General features: G+C 49.8%; 1 protein-coding gene across 9 annotated transcripts in view; it reads left to right on the forward strand.

The window, feature by feature from the left end:
* Window positions 1-377: 377 nt before the first annotated feature.
* ABCC8 (ATP binding cassette subfamily C member 8) overlaps window positions 378-24,784 on the forward strand; it is a 75,778-nt gene continuing 51,371 nt past the window's right edge. For 4 of the 9 annotated variants that reach the window (XM_072793881.1, XM_072793884.1, XM_072793882.1 and 1 more), the window contains exons 1-7: window positions 381-593; window positions 1,839-1,980; window positions 6,737-6,858; window positions 12,151-12,317; window positions 13,974-14,216; window positions 15,073-15,261; window positions 22,532-22,696. In XM_072793881.1, coding sequence (XP_072649982.1) covers window positions 446-593; window positions 1,839-1,980; window positions 6,737-6,858; window positions 12,151-12,317; window positions 13,974-14,216; window positions 15,073-15,261; window positions 22,532-22,696 — 1,176 coding nt within the window. In that variant the 5' untranslated portion in view covers window positions 381-445. Of the gene's footprint in view, window positions 594-1,838; window positions 1,981-3,181; window positions 3,363-6,736; window positions 6,859-12,150; window positions 12,318-13,973; window positions 14,217-15,072; window positions 15,262-22,531; window positions 22,697-24,784 lie in introns of those variants that run through there. The other 5 variants (XM_072793883.1, XM_072793885.1, XM_072793887.1 and 2 more) reach the window with 3 other exon arrangements.

Consider the following 24,784-nt stretch of genomic DNA (forward strand, 5'->3'; position numbering starts at 1 on the left):
CCGCGCCAAGCCCAGGGGCGCCCACATCCCAGCCCCGGGCAGCGCCCCTGGGCCCCTCGGACCCTCCTCCCTTCGCCCCCCGGACTGGAGCGTGCGCACCGGCCAGCCTGCCTCCCCGCGGGGCGCAGCACACGCGCGGGGCATTCCAGGCGGCCCCGGCACCTCCGGGCGCGCGGCGGTCACAGCTGGAACCGGGTCCCCGCGGCCCCCCCCCCCCCCGGGCAGGTAGGGAGCGAGGGCGGGGCGGGGCGGGGCGGGGCGGGGCCGCGGGGGCGGGGCGGGGCCGGCGGGCGGGCGGGAGGGGCTGCGGGCGGGGGGCGGGCGCCCGGAGGCGGCGGCGGAGGCCGGGAGGCGCGCGGAGCCAGCCGAAGCCGAAGCCGGAGCCGCAGCCGCAGCCGCAGCCGCAGCCGCAGCCGCAGCCGCAGCCGCCCCGGGCCGCGCCGCCATGCCCTTGGCCTTCTGCGGCAGCGAGAACCGCTCGGCCGCCTACCGGGTGGACCAGGGCGTCCTCAACAACGGCTGCTTCGTGGACGCGCTCAACGTGGTGCCGCACGTCTTCCTGCTCTTCATCACCTTCCCCATCCTCTTCATCGGTGAGCGCGCCCGGGGCGGCGGAGGGGAGGGCACCGGCGGGGAGGAGGGGGAGGGGAGGGGAGGAGGGGAGGGGAGGGGAGGGGAGGAGGGGAGGAGGGGAGGGGAGGGGAGGGGAGGAGCGCGCCGCTCGGCTCTCGCCCCCCCCCCCCCCCCCCCGGCCCGCGCCCGCCGCCCGCTCGGTCCCGGGGTCCCCCGCTGGGTGTGCTAGCCCGCGGTCCCCGCACCTGCCCGTCCCCTCACCTCCCGAGGTGGCCCCCGAATCCGCATCAAATACAGCGGACGCTCCCGGCCCGGGGGACCCCCAAGTTTCCCACCGCGGAGCCAGAGGCAGAGGTTTCTGGGGGCGCTGGAGCGGTCGGAGGGGCTCGGGCCGGCGCCCCGCAGCGCTGTGTAGGGAGCCAGGACACCCCCCCAGGCACCCTTCCTGTGCGCTGAAGCTGGGCCCCGCGGAGTGTGCACCTGCTTCCCGGGGCTGAGCCACGCCTGTGGCCGGTCAGTACCTTCCGACGCCCCAGCGGGTCCGGGCGCCCTGGGCGGGGAGAGGCAGGAGCCAGGGACTTGGGTCCCCTTCCGCTGCTACCCCGCCTGAGGCAGCGTCCCTGCCGGAAAGCCCGCTGCAAAGTTGGGCACCACGGTCAGGACCATCCTAGGCGCCCCTTCACTTGGGAGCCCTTCTTCTCTCTTTCAGACCTTGAATTTCCCAGGCTAGCTAGAGCTCTGTCAATTCATATGGTGTGCCCCGCCTCTGTAAAACTTGTTAATTCACGCTAATTAAGATTTTTTTTTAAAAAAGCAAATTTTAAAATTCATATACAGCTTTTGGGAAGAAAGGAAAAATTGTCCCAGAATTTAAAAGGGAAGGATGAGAGAGGCGGAGATGCTACTAATTATTGACAAAGACAATCAGATATAGGGAGGGAGCATGTGTAACTTATGCTTATATGTGTATCCAAAATTGTACCAGCATTTACACTTCCATTCTCAAACAAATGGTTTATTTACATGATCATTTGTCATATAAGAGGTCAGCATATAAAATGAGTACTTGCACAGGTGGCCCTGCATGGTTCTAGGCTTCATGCTTGGACATTTAGGTCACATGTACCAGATTCAGGCACTCTCATGCACAGGTGTACAAATGGGTACACTCCCCACTGTGGACCCATACCTAAGCACCCTGCTGGGGTTCATGCACCCCTTCCTGGTGACCCAGGCTTCCCACCTCTTCCTGCCTCTACTTGCAGGATGGGGCAGTCAAAGCTCCAAGGTACACATCCACCATAGCACATGGCTCCACTTCCCTGGGCACAACCTGCGCTGGATCCTGACCTTCATGCTGCTCTTTGTCCTGGTGTGTGAAATCGCGGAGGGCATCCTGTCCGATGGGTGAGTGTCTCAGGAGAGTGGATGGGTCCCAGGGTGCTTCCTGCAAGCTAAAGGAAACCCCAGCTCACCTGCGTTCCATGAGGCAGTAACACCTGCTGATAAATCCAGTAACTGTTTACCTAACATCTCCCATGTGTCAAGCTCTCTGTGCCAGATACTGGATACAAGTGAGACCCAGGCCATGGCCTCAGTGTTGCAGGGTAGAGGGAATATGGATCTGCATGCCAAGACCCCGTGAAACAATCCTAGAGCATCATATAATGCCCCAACTCCATGGGATGTCTGGGTGGCTCAGTGGTTGAGTGTCTACCTTTGGCTCAGAGCCTGATCCCAGGGTGCTGGGATCAAGTTCTATATCAGACTCTCACAAGGAGCCTACTTCTCCTTCTGCCTATGTCCCTGACTCTCTGTGTCTCTCATGAATAAATAAATAAAACCTTAAAAAAAAAAAAAAAAAAAGATTGTCCCAACCCCTGGAGTTACCATCTTGGGAAGAATAAAAATCACTCTTGCTTAAGACCTTTCCTTGCTTCCCAGTGTTTCAGGGTCCCAGGTGCTCAGCCTGACATCTGGGGTCCTCACAGCCAGCACCCCTCACTGTCTAGCCTCAGTCCCAAGGCCTCCCCTCCCCTACCTGTCCTCTGGGCCTCCCAGCACACTCCTCACACCGCTGCTACAACACAGATCATACTGTGTTTAGTTTATGTCTAGTTGCAAAACTGTCTCCCCCTGGGTAAGAAAGGCCTCAGAGTTGGATTTTATTCATCTTTGTAATAAGAGCACAAGGCAGGTGACAAAGCTCCATGGACACTTTTTGGCTCTGAAAGAGATTAAACAAAATAGTTGTAAGAGTGAGACCTCTGGGAGGAGAGAGGAAGGCAGGGCGGGCCAAGCTTCATGGTTGAGGGGACTTCTGAGCTGAGTCTGGAAGAGTGACAAGGGTTCTGACAGCAGAGGAGTTTGGAGAGGGAGGCAGGGAGGCAGGGGGAGGAGAAGTAAAGGCATGGGAAGGAAAGCAGGTTGGGGCGGGAGCAAGTGCTTGGAGGCTGAAGCATGAAGCACTTGCAGGGAAGCGCTGGGGGTGGGGGCTTGGAGATGGTATTGGGAGCATCTCTAGGAGGGCTTCGGATGCCAGGCTGTGTCTGGGTTGGATTTTGTCAGCAGTTTGGAACAGAAGAGACGCGTGGTCGGCTCAGTACTAGGCAGTGTCCAGGGCAGGCTGGAGGCAGCAAGAGGATGGAGGTAGAGCACCTAGGAGGTGATTGCCGTAGGCTAGATGAGAGGTAAGTGCAGCCAGGAGTGGTGTGTCAGCAGTGGGGGTGCGGAGGAGGAGGAGGAGATGAAGCCACCATCTCGCAGAAGAAGGCTCCGTGACTGCCCGGGTAAGGGGGTGGTGGAGGGTGGTATTTTGGCTAAAATATCAGAGGTCCAACCACTCTGAGCTGGACAGCAGGGGGATGGGGTCCCCACACGCTACCTCACCCTCCCGCCCCCAATGTCCCTGCATGCTGACTCCAGCAGTAATCTCTGCAACAACTGCTTGCCTTGGGGCTCCTCCTGGTTATCCAGGTCCCCCAGACCAGCAAGAACACCAGAAGGCATGCTGCCACATAAGTAGCAGGTGACAAATCTACCTCCCACCCCCCACCCCCATCTAGACGCCCCTTCCTAAGCAGCACAAATGCTCCAAAGGGGAAAGATGCCCGTGAGTCCTCAGGCCAGAAATTCTCATTGGGTTATAACTAGTGAGGTGGCAGAGAGGAAAACACCCTGCCTGCGGAGAAGGTAGACTGGGCTCATCTGCTGGCACTTCTACGTACCAGCCAGAGGACTTTGGGGCAGCCACTCAGCCTTTCTGGGTCTTTCTTTCTCTACCTGTGAAATGATCATCATAATCCCTGCCTTGCCTGCTTCACAGGGCCATGGAGGATGAAATTAGAGCACAGATGGAATGCAGAAATGGAATGGCCAGAGCTCTGGGCAGATAGACAGGACATTCCCAGAATGTGGGAGACTGGAATGAATCAGGTCAGGAACTCCCTCCTGCCTGCTGTCAGCAGTCCCTCCTGTGTGGGGCTGCATCTGTATCCCTTATCTCCCCCAGCAGTGCAAACTGCCATTTCCTCCCCAGCGAGCAGGTTGGCTGTTGAACTGGACACTTGACACCTGGTCTTTATTGGCCTCCATCTGTGTGCCCATGCCCCTGGGCAGGCAACCATGAAGAAGGGAGCAGACAGGAAGAGAAGCCACAGATCCTGCCCTGGGGCACCCCCTGTGCCCTGTGGCTTGGGTTTACAGACCCACCTGGAAGTCTAGGTGCAGGAGGCCATGGGGGCTAGTTACAGCAGTGGTCTTCAAACTCTAGCTAAGTTTAGGGTAAGCCCCATTTAGCGATTAAGTAAGGCATCTTAACATTTGTAGGGCTTCCTGTCTTCCTTTGGGTATTATTTTTGTGTGATGCTCCGAATTTAGAACAACCAAAGCAGTGCAAGTTAGAGAGGAAACACTTTTTTTAGCAATATAACTAGAATGTTTTCCTAGATCATCATACACTGGAAAAAACCCATACATAAGACTTTTACCTAATTTCTAACCTAATTTAGTGTGTATTATTCAGCAAAGCAGCCCAAGTCTATTTTGTTAAGTCATGTCATGAAATATTTATTTCAACTATGGGTATTCTTCATCCTATTTAATTATATTAAATATTTATCATTTCTGCCTCCTATTGCAAAAACTGAATTTATTCAAACTTACATCTAATATTTAAGATGTCACTTAAAAATCTGTGAGGCAATAATATAGTTTCTCAGAGACTTATTCCAAGAGATACAAAGGCAGGAGTTTTGAAGACCCCTGCACAGGGTGTTGGCTCTCCCAGTGACCCCACTAGTCACTGATGGCCTTGTGCATCCTGTATAAGTCTTTTGCTGAGAATGCCCACCAAGGCCTAAGGAATATCAACATTTATGGCCTCATTTAACAAGATATTTAGAGATCGCCTCTCTAGTCAGTTTGGTGTCTTGGTGATGTCGTCAGGGACCCAGCCTCTTGCCATCTTTCTACATCATCCTCTGTGTGTCTGGCCTATCTTTCCCCATGGTCACAAGACGGCTGCCCAGCTCCAGGTATCACTTAGGGAGGAAGGCAAGGGCAAAGGAGACCAGCTCCCACATGCCTCTTCTTTATGCAGGATATCATCCTCTGCAGACTCTCCTTTGCATCTCATTGGTCAGAATTGAGTTTTATGGCCACCCTTAGACCAATCACTGACAAAGGGGTGTGGGATTGCATGGCTGCTTGAACCAATCACCATCTATTCCCTAGGGTTGGACACACTGCTGCTAGAACAAATGTGTGGTTCTTTTAGCAAACCAGGAGGGGAGCCCATAGTGCCTCTACACCTGTACGCTAGTCCTACTGGACTACTTAGGGCCCCCACATGGCTCTCCTCATGTCCTCCCTCCTTCTCTGTTGAACTCTCCATCCTTCAAAATCCAACCTGGAGCCACCTCCTCTGTGAAGTTTTCCTTGGTTGTCTGCTCACTCCTTGTGCTCTCAGCCTTCAGATCATCTCCAATATCACTTCCCTAGACTGCCTGGGTAGACAGCTCTGAGCATGGTTGCCCCCTCCCTATGCTTAGTTTCTTGAGGGCAGGGATGCGTGGCATGCTAGATAGAAGGAGCAGTGCAAGCCAGGGCATCCTTGGGGCAGGAGATTGCAGCGGGCCTTCTGGGAATGGAGGGGGTCCCAAAAGGCTTCAGCAGGAAGAGCAGGTTGGGCAGTGCTGAAAAAGTGGCTTGAGGCCGTCTCACCTGGACCTTTTGGTCCCCGGCTGATCAGTGTGGATTTTGGCTTCTGTAGGAGGGAGCCGTGGAGGGGCACAGTCAGGCCAGTTAAGGTGAGCTTCCTCACCAATCCTGGGAAAGCCTGACGTCAGAGAGAGCTGGGGCTCCCTACAGATCCTGTCACCAGAGCAGAGTGCACCCACCACCTGGGCCTCTGTGAGTTACACTGGGGAGGGGATGAGCTGATATTGGCCTCCATCACCATCTCAAGGGAGGAAACAAAACCGGCGACCTTGGGCTTGTTACTTAGCCTCTCCACGCCTGTGTTTCCTCAACTGTAAAATGAGGAGGCTAAGAGGACCAACTTCATGGGATCTCATGATGATTAAGTGAGTTCATATACATCACGCGCTTAGAACAGTGCCTGGCGCAGGGTAAATGCTCGATAAATATTGACTACAGGGCTGTCATTACACCGCCTGGGGCCGGGTGTCAGTGCTGACTTATACTGTTCATGTTAAGTGCAGCTGTCCCTGAGAGAGTTGGGGTGCACAGGCCCCCGTACTGCCCAAGGGACCCCAGGGCAGGAACCCAGCTGTGTTCACTCCCAGGGAAGTGGTTCCAGGCTGGAGGCTCTGCAGCTGTGACTGCTAAGCATGGCTTCCCCATGTCAGGGTCTGTGAGCCTGAACCCAGGGAGAGAAAGCTATGAGTTCCAAAGTGTGGACACTGAGTCCTCATAGCATCACCATGTGGCTTCCTGGACCCCTAACTAATGGACATGTTTGGGGTATGTTTGGGCTGGGCAGAGCTGCCAAGATAAGGAGTGGAGCTGTGCGTATGATCCAGAGACCCTACTGTGTGCTGAGCCCTAAGCACAGAGCCTGAGCTGCTCTTTTGGGGGATTTGGTACATCTACCTCCAATGTCTCTCTCTTTCTCTCTCTCTCTCCCTCTTCCCCATCTCAGGGTGACTGAATCCCGCCATCTCCACCTGTACATGCCAGCCGGGATGGCGTTCATGGCTGCTGTCACCTCCGTGGTCTACTATCACAACATCGAGACCTCCAACTTCCCCAAGCTGCTGATAGGTATAGGGGGCAGGAGGGGGCAGGAGAGCGATAGTTCCCTTCATCCATGCGTCCAGATAATGTTTACTGAGCACTTACTAGGTGCCCAGCACTGTTCTGGGGAGCTAGAGGTTCAGAAGTGGAGAAGAAAAACCCCCGCCTTCTGGTGGGAGGAGACGGGCAAGCAAAGACAGTGAATGAAGACATAGGTAGGAACGATGCTATGAAGAAAATAAAGCCGGGCAAGGGTTTGAGAGTGATGGCCATGTTGCTGTCTATATAGGGTGGTCGGGAAAGATCTCTGATAAGAGTGAGCGTGCACATGCTTCAGGGAAGAATTTTCCATGCTTTGGAACAGCAAGTCCAAAGGCCTGTTGGTAGGAACAAATTTGACAAACCGGCCAGTATGGACAAAGCCAGGAAAGAGGAGGAATGGTAGGAGATGAAGTCAGGGGCCAGGAGAGGAACAGGGCAGATCCCTAGGCTTTGGGTGTGAGCCTCTGGGCAAATGATGGTATTAATAACTGAGCATGGATCAGGGTTTGGGGAGTTGGCGGAGGTGGGGGGAGCGGGCTCGGACATGTTGTGTTTGAGACAACCAACTCAAGTGTCAAATGGGCAGTTAGAGAAACGAGTCGGGCATTCGGGGGAGGTCAGGACTGGAGATATACATTCAGAGGTCATGGGCTTGTAGATGGCATCAAAAGCTTGAGCCTGGCTGAGGTCACCTGGAGAGAGAAGAGACTAGACCCCAGGACTAGAGCCCGTGGTTTGTGAACACTTAGAAAGATTCAAGAAGGGGTGCCTCCTTAGACCTTCTGACACTGTATGGCTGGGGTCCCAGGCGGAAACAACAGCAATGAATGTTGATGTTTATTGGGCATGTACGGCGTGCCAGGCTTGCTAAGCTCCTCACGTGCGTTGTCTCACTTGACCTCCACAATCTCCATATCAGTATCACAGCTATCCCCTTTCTACAGATGTGGACACTAGACTCAGAGAGGTTACAAATAATAACAGCAAACATTCATCTACCGCTTGCCGTGTGTCAGCCATGCTCCCCAACATTTCACATATATCAGCTCATTTCATCCTTACAACAGCACTCTGAGGTAGATACCATTATCACTTCCCTTTTACACAACAGGAAATTGAAGCTCAGAGGTTAAGTGACTCACACTAGTCTGCCCGACTAGTCAAGAGGCAGAATCAGGGTTAGATCCCCGGAGTCTGGAACCCAAGCAGGCTCTTAACCGCCTCTGAGACTGTGTGTCTAAGGGTCATCAGACTGCTTGGGCCAAAGGTATCAATCTGGAGGTCTATCTAAGGTCAGGGCTGTACATCTGGCTGAGTGGCTGTGGTCAGACTGTATCATTAAGTCAGGCTATGATTTTTAGGAGTCATAACATCTAATTGACATTTGGAGTCTGGAACGCTCTGTGCTAAGCCAGAGACAACATGGTGTCGTGGGTGGGCAGAGGGTATTTCCCAAGCTAATCGGGACGTCTGTCTTCCTGGGTAAGGGGAGAGCTGGGCTCCATCAGGATCATCCGGGTGACCCGCCCCCCCACCTGGGTGACCCTATCAGAGTGTGGCTGGGGGACTAGGGAGCACCAGCTGAGAGAGAGAGAGATGGTAAGTACAGACCTCAGAGAGCCTCCCTCTCCTGAAGCTTCTGAAGCAGCTCCTCTTGTACAGAGAACCCCTTTTTTACCCTCGGGCCTGGCTGCCCAGTGCCCCCTAGAAACATCCTATCCGGGCATATGGCAAGTTCATTTTCTCATTCTCTGGAAAGCACACAATGTTCTTTCTTTAAAGCACAAATTACCCCCCCCCCCCCCCCGTAGATAGACCATTCTTTCTCCAGAGAACAAGGACTAACTCCCTCCATTCCCACTTGCTAGAGTTTTGCTCTGCAGCGCCAGAAATTCTAGAACAGGTAAAAGCAGGGAGGTTATACCTCTCTGAGCTCAGGGATTGAGGGCCGTGGGTATTGGGGAAACAGCTGGCCCTCTGAGAAGACTCCCATCTGGTCACAGGTCTGGAGTCCTGCAGAAAGGTGAACCCCACTGCGGCTTACTTTGGCCCACAGAATAACCTTGGTCTTGAGGCTCCAGATGAGATCAAGGAAGTGTTCTGTGAAAACATCACGTTCGAGCTGGGAACTGAAGGAGAGGTGGGACCTAACTGAGAGAAGGGAGAGGAGAATGTTGGAGGCAGAAGGAACAGCATGCGCAAAGGCCCTGAGGCAGGAGAAGCATGCTAGGAAATCCAGAAGAAAACCCGTGGCTAGAATGCAGAGAGCAGAAGAGAAATGAACTTTGAAGCCCGGAGTGGCAGATGGGGACCGTACTAGGTGGGGCCCCCAAGGCCACACCACAAGCATTGATCTTTCTCATGGGCACTGAGGGTTAGAGTGTGTGTATATGTGTGCGTGTAACGTATACATAACATAAAATTTGCCACTTGAACCACTTCTAAATGCACGATTCCATGGCATTGAATACATCCACATTTTTTTGCAACCATCACCACCATCCATCCAAACTACCCATCTCCAAAACTTCGTCTTCCCAGACTGAAACTCTGTGTCCTTCAGACAATAACTCCCTGTTCTCCTCTCTCACCTCCACCCCTAAAAACTACCAATCTACCTTCTCTCTCTATGAACTTGACTACTCTCGGGACCTTGTCTAAGCGGAATCATAGGCGAATTTGTCCTTTTGTGACTGGCTCATTTAACTTAATCGAACACCCTCCAGGTTCACCCGTGTTGTAGCATGTGTCAGACTATCCTTTCTTTTTTAAGGCTTAATAACACTCCACTGAATGGAAATGCCACATTTTGCTTATCCAGTCATCCCTCAGGGGCCCCTTGAGGTCTTGCACTTTTTGGCTCTTGTAAATAATGCTGTTAGGAGCATGGGTGCTTGAGATCATCTTTGATCAGATTATTGCTTCACAGAGGCTAGACTAGAGATGGGCAAGTGAGCGAAGCATGAGAAGGCTCTAAAGGGAGAGCAGGGGAGATGTGAGGGCAGCCCCCGGGGGTTATGATGGTGACCCAGCTCGCCCAGATACTTAGGAGGTAAAGGAGATAGAACGTGGTAATAGGTAGGGTGTGGAGAAGGGGAGGGAAGACACAGGGGTAAGGAGCATTCAGAGCCTGAAACTCGCCAGCAGCCCTCATGTCATACCCCGTCCTTTCTGCTTTCCTCTCGGTCAAGCTCTAAGCTTTGACTGAGGGCTGCTGTGTCTAGCACAGGGGAAGGGACCCTCGGGCTTAGTCCTGGGCCCACCACTAAGTCCCTGTGTGACCTTGGACATGGCACTCAGGCTCTGGGAGCCTCAGTTTCTGCATCTGGACAGAATACAGAATAGTGAGTCCCTGCCTAATCACAGGGTTGTTATGAAGAGCATCAAACCACATCTGTTAAGGCCCCTCTGAGGCATATTTTCAAGACTGGGCCCCTGTAGGGGACCATCACGAGGGGCCAAAGAGGTTCTGATGCTTGGTTTCGGTCTGGGGGAGTGTAGGTGTGGAAGCAGGGTGATGGACTCCAGCTGTGGGATCCTTGGGACGTGGGAGCCAGACCAAGCTGAGGGGATTATCACCCCAGTCCTGGCCAGAGAGGGGCAATGCACAGAAAGCAGACGCTTCTGCCCTCTATCCTAACGCCCTCACCCAGGGACCCGAGATAGATGACATTCATCCCTCCCGGGGCAAGTTCACCATCTTGGCCTCGTTCCCAGCCCACACTTAGGCTGGGCCAGACCCCCGCTTTGGTCTCCAAGAGATGCCCCGGCATTCATGCAACCAGGCCCACGTAGGGATGGAGGGCAGGGGAGGGTGTCTCCTTCTCTGTGCTCTGACAAGAGAAGAGCCCTAGGGGCTGTAGGCTGCCCTTGTGGGCATCTGGCCCTAGGGAGGGAAGGGGAAGGAGCTGCCCACCTAAAGCTTCTCCTAGAGGAGGACTAGTCATTGCTGCTTGATGTTGTTGCTCGCTGATAGTGGTTTATTGGCCGGTGGTAGTGGTGAGAATTTAGAGATTAGAATCTACTGTTAGCTTCTGATGCTTACGGGCCCAGGTCTGAAATCTGGAGATGATAACATGGATTAACAGCTGACGTCCCAAGAGCACCCACTGTGTGCCAGGCCCACCGTGCTAAATTCTTTCCATGCAGTGCTCACAACAACCTTTGAGGAAGTGCTACCATTATCCCCATTTTGTGGGTGAAGAGACTGAGGACTTTACCCCCAGTCACATGGCTGTTGAAGTACAGGATCTGAGCCCAGGGATATCCGGCTGCCGGGCCCTGCCCTAACCACCGTGCACACTGCCTCACGGAACTGTCACTTACTTGTTCAGATCCCCAGCCCCCCAGGCTCCGTGAGGGCCGTGCTGCTGCACGCTCTGCACTGGCTGCACTCAAGCTCGTGGCGAGCGTAGGCAGGCCACATCCTCCGTGGGGCTCCACTTTCCTCATCTGTAAAATGAAAGAGCAGATTGAAGAACATTTAAGACCTCCCCAGCTCGGGCGCGCCTGGGTGGCTCAGCGGGTGAAGCACCTGCCTTCAGTTCAGGTCATGATCCCAGGGTCTTGGGATCGAGTCCCACATCGGGCTCCCTGCTCAGCGGAGAGTCTGCTTCTGCTTCTCCCTCTGCCCCTCCCCTCTGCTCATCCTTGCTCTCACTCTCACCCTCTCTCTCTCACACATAAATAAATAAAATATTTTTTTTAATCTTTTTTTTTTTTAAATAGATCTTTCCAGCTTGGAAATCCCACGAGGAAACCATTGTAGGATAGAGCCTCCCAGCATGGGCTCCAGTTCTGCCACCTGACTTGATCAGTTAGTTACCTGGGCCTGGCTTCCTTCGTCCTGGGGTGGTGGCAGTTCCTCCCTCACAAGGGTGATTGTAGGGAATAAGGGGAGATAATACTCAGAGCGCTCACTCGGCACAGTGCCTACAACTTCGTTAAACTTAAAAAATAATATATTAATTACCATAAAGGAAAACTTGGCTGACCAGCTTGACTTACAAGATCATTAATGTTTTGAACGTACCTACCATGAACGTGTGAATGTATGCACACCCCCTCAACATGACACACTTACAGATTCACACACACAGCCCTTTGCTCAGAAACGGGCATCCATACCCATGACGTTGGTGTATTCACTCACACACCTCCTCCTGCCTGCTTCTTTTCTCTCCTTCTCTCTCACACTCTCACACACACGTGAGTGCATACGTGCACCACACACACACACACACACATACACATACACACACATCCTTTCGCCTGCAGCCCTGCTAGTCTACTGGACCCTGGCTTTCATCACCAAGACCATCAAGTTCGTCAAGTTCTATGACCACTCCATCAGCTTCTCACAGCTGCGCTTCTGCCTCACGGGGCTGCTGGTGATTCTCTACGGGATGCTGCTCCTGGTGGAGGTCAATGTCATCATGGTGAGGGTAAGCAGGCCACTCCCGGGCCACCCCAGCACTCCCCTCAGGAGACACCTGGGCCGGGGTGGGTCTCCTCCTGATCAATGTCCTGCCCCTGGGTGTGGGCCCCCACCTAGCTGCTTAGACAAGCCCTGGAAGGAGGCAGCCTCTTTTAGCGGCCCCCAAAGGGGAGAGGTTTGAGAGGAACGTTCCATCTGGCCAGCTGCCCTCTACCTCAAGCTCCCAGAGGGAATGGAAGTGATAGGATGCATTAGCCAAGGTTGAAGGATTCTGGGTATAAAACCATAGAGAGGGAAAAGAGCTTGGAGTACTGGCTTCTCTGAGCTCTGTTGCTGCTGTTATTTGGGGGGAGAAGAGTTATTTTAATGTGTTCATATGGTTACACATATACCAGAATGACTAAACGTGGATGCATACGTGGCTTTTGTCTTGTTTCATTATCATTTTTGCTTACTCCTTTCCCCTCTCTCCTCTCTCCCTACCCTATATTCCTCGGGCCTTTCCCTTCCCTGGGTAACCCAGATTAACAGCCTCATATGTGTCCTTCCACTCTTGGTTTTTATTACTATACCATCTACTTGTATCTATTTAGGGTGCTTTTTTCTCAACACCTATGAGAGTAAAGATTTTTCCTCTCAATATTCATTTTATAAAAATAGGATCATATTATACACAGTTTTGTAGGTCTTGCTTTTCTCACCCAACAGATATCTCTTAGGACTCCCTCTAAGTCTGGTATGGCTAATTTAGTTTTCTTAATGGCTGCATAGTATTCCATCATGTGGATGAGCAATAATTTATTCAAACATTACCCAGTTGATGGGCATTCACTTCACTGCCAAGTTTCTGCCTTCACAAATAATGGTGTATTAAACAGACTTAATATCTTTATGTATTGCTGCTTTTATTTCTGTGGGAGAGAGTCCAAGGAGTGGAGTTGCTAGTTCAAAGGGTCTGTGTATTTTAAATTTCAATCAGTGTTGCAGATCGCCTTCCAGAAAGAAGCAATATAATCTACCAGCAATGAATATAGAAAACCCTCTCCCTGCCTCCAACGAGCAATGGGGCCAGCTTCACTTGGGCGATGAGTGTGAAGTGCTCCTTGAATTTGCATTTCTCTGACATCTCTTTTAGTTGGTGATGTGCAGGGTACAGAGGCCCTACAACATTGCCTGCCTCAACTGACCCTCACAGCCCCCCGCTGGAATGCAAGTACCACCCACCTTTTAGACAAGGAAACATTTTAGAGGAGACCTTGTCTAAAGACACCTTGCTAGTAAGTGGAAGAGACAGGGTTTGAGCTAAGGTTTGCAAGGCTCCATGTTCCAATAACACTACATGAAACATGGTAATGTCCTCAGATCTGTGGTATATGGGATGGTATATGGGAGATTTCTGCTCTTCCCCAATCCAACCTAAACCCAACCCAACCCAGCCAAAGGGATTCAGAGTAAACCTCAATGAAGCATTACATTTTAGGAAGGCCCAGCACTGGTTGCCAAGAGGTGTTGGAGTGATCCTTTTCCTGGGAATAGGCAAGATATGACCCCATATGTTAGAGGTCAAGGATGGGATGTCACAACCCCTGATCTTTTCTGGGGCAAAATGGAGAGGGGTGAGAAGTTGCATTTACCTATCCCCAGTGATCCATGTGTCCCACAGAGATATATCTTCTTCAAGTCACCAAGGGAAGTGAAGCCCCCTGAGGACCTACAGGACTTGGGGGTGCGCTTCCTGCAGCCCTTTGTGAACCTGCTGTCAAAAGGCACCTACTGGTGGATGAATGCTTTCATCAAGACTGCTCACAAGAAGCCCATTGATCTCCGAGCCATTGGCAAGCTACCCATTGCCATGAGGGCTCTCACCAACTACCAGCGGCTCTGTGAGGCCTTCGACACCCAAGCGGTCAGTGGGGGCCCTGCCACACCATCCACTCCCCTCCCTTCAGTTTAGAGTCTCAGACGGGGACCTCCTCAAACCCCTGGTAGGGCCCACTGAGGGGAAGAGGCTTGCCCTAGGTCACACAGTGAACTGGAGGCAAGTCCAGAAGTAAAGATTCACAGGACAGTCACAGCTAGAATAGCCCTTACGGTTTAGGTCATCTAACACACTCATCGTCTGGATGGGGAAACTGAGACCCTGAGAAAGGAAGTGACTCCCCTGAATTCCCTCATGTCCTAGGTTCTTCCTTCTAGAGTTCAGGGACTGTAAAGGTGGGAATATTTTCACCCATTTTAAAGGAGGGATTTAGTGGCCTGATACTTCCAAGAACCCTATAAGCTGAGCCAGGCAGGAGTCTCCCAATATCACGGCCCAGAGAACAGCCGTGACCTGGCCAGAGCGGGGCCACTGGTAGGTGGCAGAAGCAGTCTCCCAACTCCCAGGCCTGTGTTCCTTCACTGCCTCTGCCCTAGAACAGCAGGGAGACGCTGAAGCAGATGCAATGGTGGGTGGTGATGAATGACCTTGACACGTGCCACTTCCTCATTATGGTGCTGTGCTCATCACATAGTCCCTGACCCGCTGTGTGACCTTGGTTGATCACCTGGCCTCAGTTTCTCCATCTGGACCATGTTAATAGGGCCTACCTAACTGTGCACTTGGTGATTCAGTGATTTCTTCCTGGAGTTTACCTGTTTGCAGCAAATGTGGCCATTGAGTTTCCCCAGAAAGCAGGAGCCAGGGCCTTCCTGGGAGGGCGGACCCTGCCATGAACAGGCCCTCGGCCCTTCTGACCTGGCCATGGGTTTTCTCTGGGCAGCAGAAGGACTCGCAGAGCACACAGGGGGCCCGGGCCATCTGGCAGGCACTTTGCCATGCCTTCGGGAGACGCCTGGTCCTCAGCAGCACTTTCCGCATCTTGGCCGACCTGCTGGGCTTCGCTGGGCCACTGTGCATCTTCGGGATTGTGGACCACCTTGGGAAGGAGAACCGCGTCTTCCAGCCCAAGGTAGGCACCCCACGGGCAGAACAGAGCACCCTTTGGAAGGTTTTCCCTTGTAGATGAGAATGTGCAGAGGCCAATGTGTGTGCGCTTTGGCTGCACTGGGCCAGCTCCCCCGCCACACACAAAGCCCTTGGCAATATCTCCCTCTAGAAGATGCTCTGCATCCAGTTAACAGGAGGCAAGCTGGTGCCCCAGGAAGATTTATGGTGCCCTGCTGTCTTCATCGTGCCATCACTGCCACAACACCCCTCCCCATTCAGAAATTATAGGAAGTGCATATGTTTACCCAGCATCTAGGGCTTCTATGATTTGTTGGATATGTTGGCTTTAGTTTACATCATCCTAATAGACTCTAAATAACTTTTTATGTTCTCTCTTCTTTACTTCTCTATTTTGGCATCCGAGGTTCTACAGGTCCATCTTAGAGGCTGCTGTTGGGGGTGAGGGGTGGAGGGGAACCTCCATGGGTTTCTCCCCCCAAGTCCAGATTTCACTCAAAGCTCCCCCAGATTTATGAATATGTTAGACTTTTCCATTAAAAATTCTTTTACCAAAGGATTCCATGTATTAAAAATACTTGAAACCCATTGGACCACATGATATCAAATGGCCTTTGCAGCTTTAAAGCTGCTACAGACTGAAATTGGTTGGACAAAAGAGGCAGGAAATCTTTCTGGGGGTTTATTTTCCCTGCTTGGGGCAATAGCATCCACTCTGGGGATGGGGGTGGGGTACTTATTCCTTTATCTGCTTCTTCGCTGCCACTTAGGTTTAGATGGTCAAAAATGGAAAATTTTTCACCTCTAACAAGATTCAGAGTTTTATTTTCCCAGCAGGAATATCGTTATAAACTTTTAACCACAAACAGTCCAAAAATGCTGCTGAGAATTGCTAATTAGGGATCTTCGTTAAGATTTTATGACACTCCCTTGTGTAATGCCATTCCTCTCATTGGCTCTAAGATCGCAGAGAGCATTTAATCCTTGGGGGGTTTATATTAATTTTTTCCAGAGATATAATTAATCAGCTGAGCACTTCTGGTCAGCATTACGAGACACTCCAAGTCTGTTTGTCTGCTTTATTCAGCAAACATTTATTGAACCCTACTGTGTGCCAGGCCTGGGTTGAGCTGTGGGAATACCGAGTTATGATGGGGACTGTTAACTATAATAACAACCACACGCTGACCACTTAGCCCATGTCTGGCTGCTAGTGGGAGTTATCCATGCCTCACACAACCTTTTAGAGTAAGTACTTTTTAAGTTTTATTTTATTTTATTTTTTTGGTAATAGCCTTATTGGGATATGATTCACATACCATACAATTTACAAGGTAGGTATTTTATCCCCATTTTACAGGTGAGGGGCTTGAGGCACAGAGAAGCTGAGTAGCTTTCCCCTAGGGTTTCTCAGCTACTTTGTGACAGAGTCAGAATCTGAATCCAAGTCTCTCTCACTCCAGAGCGTGGGGCACTTACAACATGATGCTAAATTCACTTACTGTTATCAAGCCATCACCTCTGGCTCCAAGGATTGTGAAATCTAATGGAGAAGAGAAATCTAAATAAAAGATGTTTCTGCTGTGTGTTAAATGCCCCTACGAGGTAGTATATACGGGCAACTATGGGAAGAGAGAGACTAGCTCAACCAGTGGTCATGGACAGCTTCCTAAAGGAACAAGGATTTGCATGGGGCCTTGACGTGCGAGCATGAGTTGGCCAAGCTAAGATGGGGATTTCTAGTTCAACAAGAAGGTGAGGACTCTTCTGTGGCTTATTTAGACCTTGACTGCTTTTAAGGCTTTCTCTGGCTTTTTAAGCCTCTGAACTGTATTTGGCCCAAAAAGAGAAAGGAAAGGGCAGCTTCTCTTGTCTACAAGAGTGTTATCTTCAGTTCTAGTCTGACCATAGATGACTCCAGAATATTCTACATCGATAATCCTACAGCAACAAGAGCCCGCTGTTACCATCAGGTGGGAAGCGACGCTGGCCAGAGCCCTTCTCAGCTTGTTCACACCATTGTCTTCTTCCTGTGTTTCCCAGAACTCTGGTGGGGTTCTCCTACAGAGAGCACCGAGGAGGATGTGCCCAAGAGGTACCAAGAGCAACACTTAGAATTCTAGTTCACCTGAACGTTCTCTTTTCTCTATTTATACACCAACCCTGGGATCTACAGTGCTCTCGTTGGAATGCTCTTGTCCTGGTTCCTTGTCAGGACATAAATCCCTGAGACAGATGGCTCTGCCTCAGTGGCAGCAGGCCTTATCAGATTTCATATTTGTTTCCTGTGGCCCAAATGCAATCAGCAAATTAGAGACATTGAAATGAGAGGTGAAAGTAAATATAAGGCTCCAGTGTCAGCAACAAAGAATGCTCAATCATGTGGTTGCCTGGGATATGGCTTAATTCTCATTTGGGTTTCTGGCTCCAGAAAATGGGGGAAAGTGGTCATTTACTGAGATCATTTAGTCCATCCCTCGCCTCCCAGCAGCTCTCACCTAGAGAGAGGGCCTGTTCTGGTCTCTATGAACCCATGAGGAAGCCCGCCCTCCCCCCACCACCACCGCCCTCAGCTACATGTTGCAGCAGGAACAACCCTCTCCATGAGAAAGCCTTTCTTTCCGCTCAGCATCCATCTCTGCTGTCCCAGCCTGCACAGCATTGACTTCATGGTCAGTGGCCGCCCTGTCCTCTCTTCCCTTTCCAGGACACAGTTGGCAAGAATCACACTGCCCTTGGCGTCCGTGAGGACAAATGTTATTTTTTCTCTAATTCCCCGACTCCTGTCCCCTCTGCCACTCCCTAGGGAAAGCTGGGACCCGGGCTGGGTGCAGCCCATGACTTCTCTCTCTCTCTCCAGCCCCCTCTCCCACCTCACCCCTACCCACAATCTGTCACCTGCTGTGGATGCCACTGATCTGGCTGCAGGGTAAGGGAACTGGATCCATTAAAAACTGCCAGCATCTGAGACCTGCCAGCACTGCTCTAGGCTGTCAGCTGAGCAGAGAAAAAGCAGTCTGACTTTGGTCTGAGGGCCAAAGCTTCCAACAGCCTCTACCCTCAGAGGGGAAACAGGTGTAGGTTTTTAAGTGTGTATGTGTTTGTTTCTGAATGAATTCTCATGGGAACTGTTTATAAATCAGTATGTATGTCCTTCGATTTGTCCTGTGTCTCTTGGTTTATCTTTTTTTCCATGAGCATCATCTGTGTCTCAATTAGGGTACACATATCTGTAGCTATCACTGTGGGTGACTGTGTACATTCATATGTGGTTCTGTGGCTCTGTGATGTCAGTGTGTGAGTGGGTCTCTTCATGACAGTGTCCATGCGGCCGCTGTGGCCTGGCATGCCTCCCCTCATCTCACTAGCTTCTCTCTTCTCTCAGGCTCCCAAGACTCAGCTCAGATGCCACCTCTTGCAGGAAGACTCCTTCTGGTTGGATTAGATGCCCCTCCTCTGTGCTCCCATAACATCCCGGGGCTTGCATCATCAAACACCCCTTGTCTCTTTCCCGACTTGACCCCAAGTCCCCTGAGACAGGAAGTACATTGCCTGGCCTCCTGGTGCCCCACATCCAGATCCATGCATGAAATTCAGGGGTCACAGAAGAAATGATTCTTCGGGGAATCATAAAGAAGTCACCATCTACTAAGTGCTTGTGCTTACAAGATATTTTTACCTGCATTGTTACACTGAACTCTTACACCAACTCTCTGGCCTCATTTTTCAGTGAGGAAACTGAGGCTTAGGGAGATCGAGGCACTTACAATAAGGACACAGTGGCCAATATATAATGAGTCAGGACTCAAACTCAGCTATGGCTAACCTCTAAGTCCAGGCTTTAATGGATGGATGGGGACATTGATCCATGAGTGGTTAAAGATGGTTGTCATTGTTTTTACCCAAGGACTTCTAGGGCTGGGACCTATGGACAGTTGACTTTCTGGCTCCTACCCAAATAAGAAGCAAAAGCCCATGATCCCTGTCCATTAAGCTCAAGAGAATAAGGGAAGGTGGCCTTTCCAGTCATGCCTCTGGCAAGTAGGAGCAATAGAGGTCAGAACTGTAGAGTCAAGAGTGCTAGGTTCTGATGTCCTACCTATACAATGAACCAGTTCAACTGCAAAATGGGGAAATGTATAACTTCTTTAGAAAGCAGATGGGGGAGGAAGGTCATATGCATTGATTAATTTAAAATATGTATTGAGCACTACTGGGGAAGCCCCTGGAAACAAACACAGTTTATCCCCTGAGAGCTTGTGGAAATGTGAGGCTAGGGCATCTGATCTTCCGAAGCATTAAACTTGCACCAGATGTCACGTTGTAGGTCCTTGGCCTTTCTCTCCAGCCTTCAAGGCTTTGGGCAATGTCTTTGCCCTCACACCCATTTAAAGCTTCCCAGGGCCCGCCTTCCTTGGGCAGTATGCCGGGTCTCTTTGACTAGTCTAATACCCACTTCTTAATAAAAACTTGGCTATTCTGGGCTCCATCTCTTTTAAGGTGTCTCTTTGAAGAGAGATCAAATAATGTCCTAATGACATATCTGCAGGGAGATTTTCATTTTAAGATGTCACAAAATTCTTGATCCAAAGAAATACAGTTTCTGACCCAACAGTGAGTGTGCTTCTGAGGGAAGAGGTCAAGGTTTTGCCTTTAAAGCTGCAAGAAAGGAATTGGTTGCTTCATTACAAATGTATAAATAATGAGTGTATTTAACAAATACCACCCATATTCTAACCAATATATGTGATCAGTTGATTTTTCTAGTGCTCATTCTCTAGCCGTGTGTTTTCTGATCCTTGTGGCTTGTGGCATAGCACATTCCATGCTGCTCAAGAGCTTTTTTTGGGGGGAAAAAAAGAGCTTTTGTGGTGATCAGAGTTCTTGGTGTGTAGTGTTCCCATGAGCCTCATAATTTACCCAACTGGGGAAGCCCAGGTGGCTCAGCAGTTTGCACTGCCTTCAGCAGGGTGTGATCCTGGGGACCCGGGATCAAGTCCAGCATCGGGTTCCCTGCATGGAGCCTGCTTCTCCCTCTGCCTGTGTCTCTGCCTCTCTGTCTCTCATGAATAAATAAAATCTTTAAAAAAAATAATTTACCTAACTATTGCCTATGGTTGCGCATTTCCATGGCTTTATGCCTCTCCCCCTGCTGTAACCCAGAGATAGAACACCTTTAGTTCCTGATGTTGAATTATTTCCTTTGGGGTAAGTTCCGGTGATTTGTTTGGTTGCTTTAATGTAATGGACCCCATGCTCCAGAGCTGGGTCTCTGTGGAAGATATAGAACAGAAGAATTCCAAAGTGTGTTCAATAGGACCAGGTTTCCCCAAGCCTGCATGCCTTCGTCTTTGACCCAGAACCAACCGCGTGGCCATGTTTCTGACCCCACGAGCTTGTAGCTGACGATAGAAGACTGGAGGTCGAAGCCAGGTAGACTTAGCTAGTGGATCTAGGATAGTGTTTTGGGCATCACGCAGGTTCACGTTCACATGTTTTGCCTTATCAGCATGTGACCTCGAGCCAGTCAGGTAACCGTGCTGAACTCCATTTTCTCATGCATAAAATTAGGCCCAACCAAAAAAATAAAATAAAATAAAATAAAATACAAAATACAAAATACAAAATTAAAAATTAAATTAGGCCCATAATGATACTCTTCTCATTGGTGTATCATGAAGATGGAGCTCTGCACCTGATAAATATTGTGCTCTGCCCCTTGCTTCCCTGCCAGGTCAGATCTCAACCCCCACAGCCTAATTTTAAGGTCCATTTCCTGCTTCCAGGACCCTCCCAGGCTTCTCCCTCTGCCTTCCCCTCTGGTACTTTGACCAATGAGGCCGAGTCAGGGGCTTCAGGCCTTGGTAGGGCCTTTCTCTATCAGACCTTAATAGTCTCTCTGTGCCTGCTTCCTGCTGTCCCCAAAGAGAAAAGACTCCTGTCCCACGGAGCCAAGGAGAGATGGTTGTTAAGTTCCATGAAACAGTGAGGGCTGGTTTAGAAGGCCCAGTTGGACCAAGAGGCAAGATCTTTTCTACTGTCAGGAGGCCCTGTATCCAGGATCTAGGAATTTCTGACTCTAGGGAAAAAGACTCCTCTTAGAGTTCTGATCCCTTGGGCCTGATCCTGGCCATAGACATGCCCTCAGGCTCCTTCTCATCACTTTGTTCCCACCACCCTTCACCCTACAGCAGCTCCCACATCCTGCAAATAGCTTTCAGAGTTCAGGGCAGGGTCTAAGGAAGGGGAGAGTGCTGTCTTCATGGAAATATTGATGTGGTTCTGCTGGGGAGCAAAGGACTTAATCAGGATCAAAGTTTTCCTAGGAGCTGTTGATGCTGAATTTGGAAACAGACGTGCTGTTGTTTTCTGGTATCTTTAGCAACAGAGTCAAAATGGTTGGGTTTTTTTTCCCCAGTGCTTATCATCGGAGATCTTGCTGGAGGTGTTGCAAGAGGACCTTCAATTTAACAGGAGGACCCTGGAGCCCACAAGGCTGGGGGGCTTCCGAAATCTTCTCAGTCTATCATAGGTGATGAGTTTCCATCTCACCTGGGAGCACTACAGTTTTCCTACTGGTCTTTCCTCCCCAGAAATTTCTACAAGGCAGGCTGTTGGTGAATGTAGGACAAGACCTTAGCTCATTCTGGGTTTTTCTGTAGCAGAGAACACCCATTGTGGAATCTGTTCAAGCAATTCTGGTTTGGGCTGCTCTGTGATTCACTATATTTGTTTTCGTTCCTTTCAGAGTGAGCTCCCCTGGGTCTGGTGGGGCCTACTTGAGCTGGAAGTCATATTTATGGGCATGAGGTTAGAACTGGACCACACTCGGGATCCCTGGCAGCGGTTTGGCGCCTGCCTTTGGCCCAGGGTGCGATCCTGGAGACCCGGGATCGAATCCCACGTCGGGCTCCCAGTGCATGGAGCCTGCTTCTCCCTCTGCCTGTGTCTCTGCCTCTCTCTCTCTCTCTCTGTGTGTGTGACTATCATAAATAAATAAATAAAAAATATTTTTAAAAAATATATTAAAAAAAAAAGAACTGGACCACACTCTGTTCCCTTAAGTAGGATGATGAAGAGGGTATAGGCACCCTCCCTGTGGCTAGAAGAATGTTTAGTTGGATTTATCAGCCTTATATTGCCCTTAGACACAGCTGACAGGCTTGGCAAGCATGGAGGGTCCTATAATAATGGCCATCGTGGCACAGTAACAGGTACTGGTGGCGGCTATTTTTCTGGCAATGACAGCCACTTCTGAATTCTCTTTCCGACAGACGCAGTTTCTCGGGGTTTACTTTGTCTCGTCCCAAGAGTTCCTTGCTAATGCCTACGTCCTAGCTGTGCTTCTCTTCCTTGCCCTCCTACTACAAAGGACGTTTCTGCAAGCATCTTACTACGTTGCCATTGAAACTGGAATTAACTTGAGAGGAGCAATACAGGTACTTGGCTAATTATGTTTTCACTTTGCAATAAAAACCACATTATTCATCCTTGTGGATGACTGTAGGAAAAGTCATTATTCGTTCGCAAGAATAAATCTGCTGTGCCTTTATTTTTTTGTTGCCCTTTAGCAGTGCTTTGAAACAATAACTATTGACAAAGCAGCCTAGGAGAGTGGAAAGTGCCTTGGGCTGGACTCGGAGAGTGTAGGAGTTCCAGCCCTTGTTCTGCTTTGTACTAGGTCTGCGATGTCACCTGCTTGGCCTTGAATGGGACAGACATCACTAACGGGTCACCTCACTCTTTCCTGTTGAATGCATGCACATGCAGACTCAGAATCCTTTTCCAGATTCTGTTCCAAGAGCCTGCCACCAGTCTTCTTTGGGAGAAAAAAAAAAATGAGTTTGACATACCAGGACTAGATTGCCTCTAGTATCTATCTGAGCTCCTAAATCTTGGGTCATAACAAGGGATACTTACTAGGCCCAGTAAGTCCCTTGGTTCTAGGTCCTTGCTTCTGTTCCTGATAGCTTCCTTCTCAGAGTGGGTTGAAAGGATGATCAAAATCAGGAAGGACTCGGGGCACTTTTTTAAGCAAGGTGGTGATAAGAGTTGTCTAAGCCCTAGTGTTTTCTTTAGAATTTTGGTTCTGCTGCTGGGATGAGGAGACCCAGTGTGACAGTGGTTTAAATAGGATAAAAGTTTGTTTTTCACACCGAGTCAGGGCTGGTAGGGCAGCAGCACACTCATCAGAGACCTTGGTTCCTTCTGGAATGCTGCTCTCATGTGACTTTTGTCTTACAGTTTAAAATGACTATTAAAAATAAATAAATAAATAAATAAATAAATAAATAAATAAATAAATAAATAAATAAATAAAATGACTATTGACATTGTCATTGTTGGGCCTACACTTAAAACAGCAAAAGAAGAAAGGTGGGGCAGTAGGAGGGAATGCTGCTTATTTTAAAATCACAGTGCAGAAGTTGCTCATATCCTCTCCCATCCCATTGATGAGAAATTGGCCACAGGCTATACCTAGAGAGGCTAGAAAGTGTGGTCTTTATTCTTGACAACCATATATGTCCCCCTGGAAATTCTTGTGAAAAGGAAAATGGATACTGGGGGGCAACTAGTAGAATATGCTATACCCAGAAATTCCCGTGAAGTCAGTGGAACACTAGGAAGTTGTGACTAAATCCCAAAGCCACCTCATACTTCTGGACAGAAATGTTCCTCAGAATTAACACTGATCAGTCCTCTGGGAACCAGGATCAGAAACTTTACAGAAAAGTGATTGAGAGGAGAAGGTTATGGCGTAGGCTGGGGACCCTCTCAGGGTCCAAACTCCAGTTATCTTAGTATACAGTCCACGTGAATGGTGCCCCCTACAGTTGTGTAGTGCACAGCCTGTGCAGCTGTACAAGACAATGCTGCCCATCCCCAGTGGTTTTTTTTTACTGAGAAAACAGAGTCGTTTCCTCAGGAATGTCATCATGTGAGAATGATGGAAAGAGCCCAGGAAATCTGAGACCTTTTGAGATTCATAGGGGCTCAAAGCTAGGAGGAACCAGGCTATTCCTCAGTTCAGAAAACCTTTCTGAAAATCCCAGCCTCTACACGGACCCTTCCATTGACGGGCAGGCATATTCTACCATAGATAACAGCGAATTTTGTAGTCAAACAGTTCTATAATTAAATCTTTCTATTTGAAAAAAAAATCTATTTGTATGTAATAAATTAGACACTGGCCCAGTATTTCCCAATTACTCTAAAAAAGCAAAAAATGGTTGTTAAACGTACTCGTATGTAATTGTTTTAATCAAACGGTCTGAATCCAGGAGAGCTAAATTCAGATGCCATGAAAAGAAAATGCTGGCATTAATTATGGAAACAAGTTAGAAAAACAAATCTTTTTTTCAGAGTTACATTAAAATTATAGATAAGAGTGTATGTCTTCATGAGTTTGAGAATAACCACAGTTCTTGCATGAAAAGTTATTAAGCAAAATTCTTGTAGTAGATATATAATTTTTGACATATGCCAGCTATCAGTTGTGTGTTTCTGTATATCCTGGTCTTTACTGA

Source organism: Canis lupus, chromosome 23, assembly GCF_048164855.1.
Source record: "Canis lupus baileyi chromosome 23, mCanLup2.hap1, whole genome shotgun sequence".
NCBI lineage: Eukaryota > Metazoa > Chordata > Mammalia > Carnivora > Canidae > Canis > Canis lupus.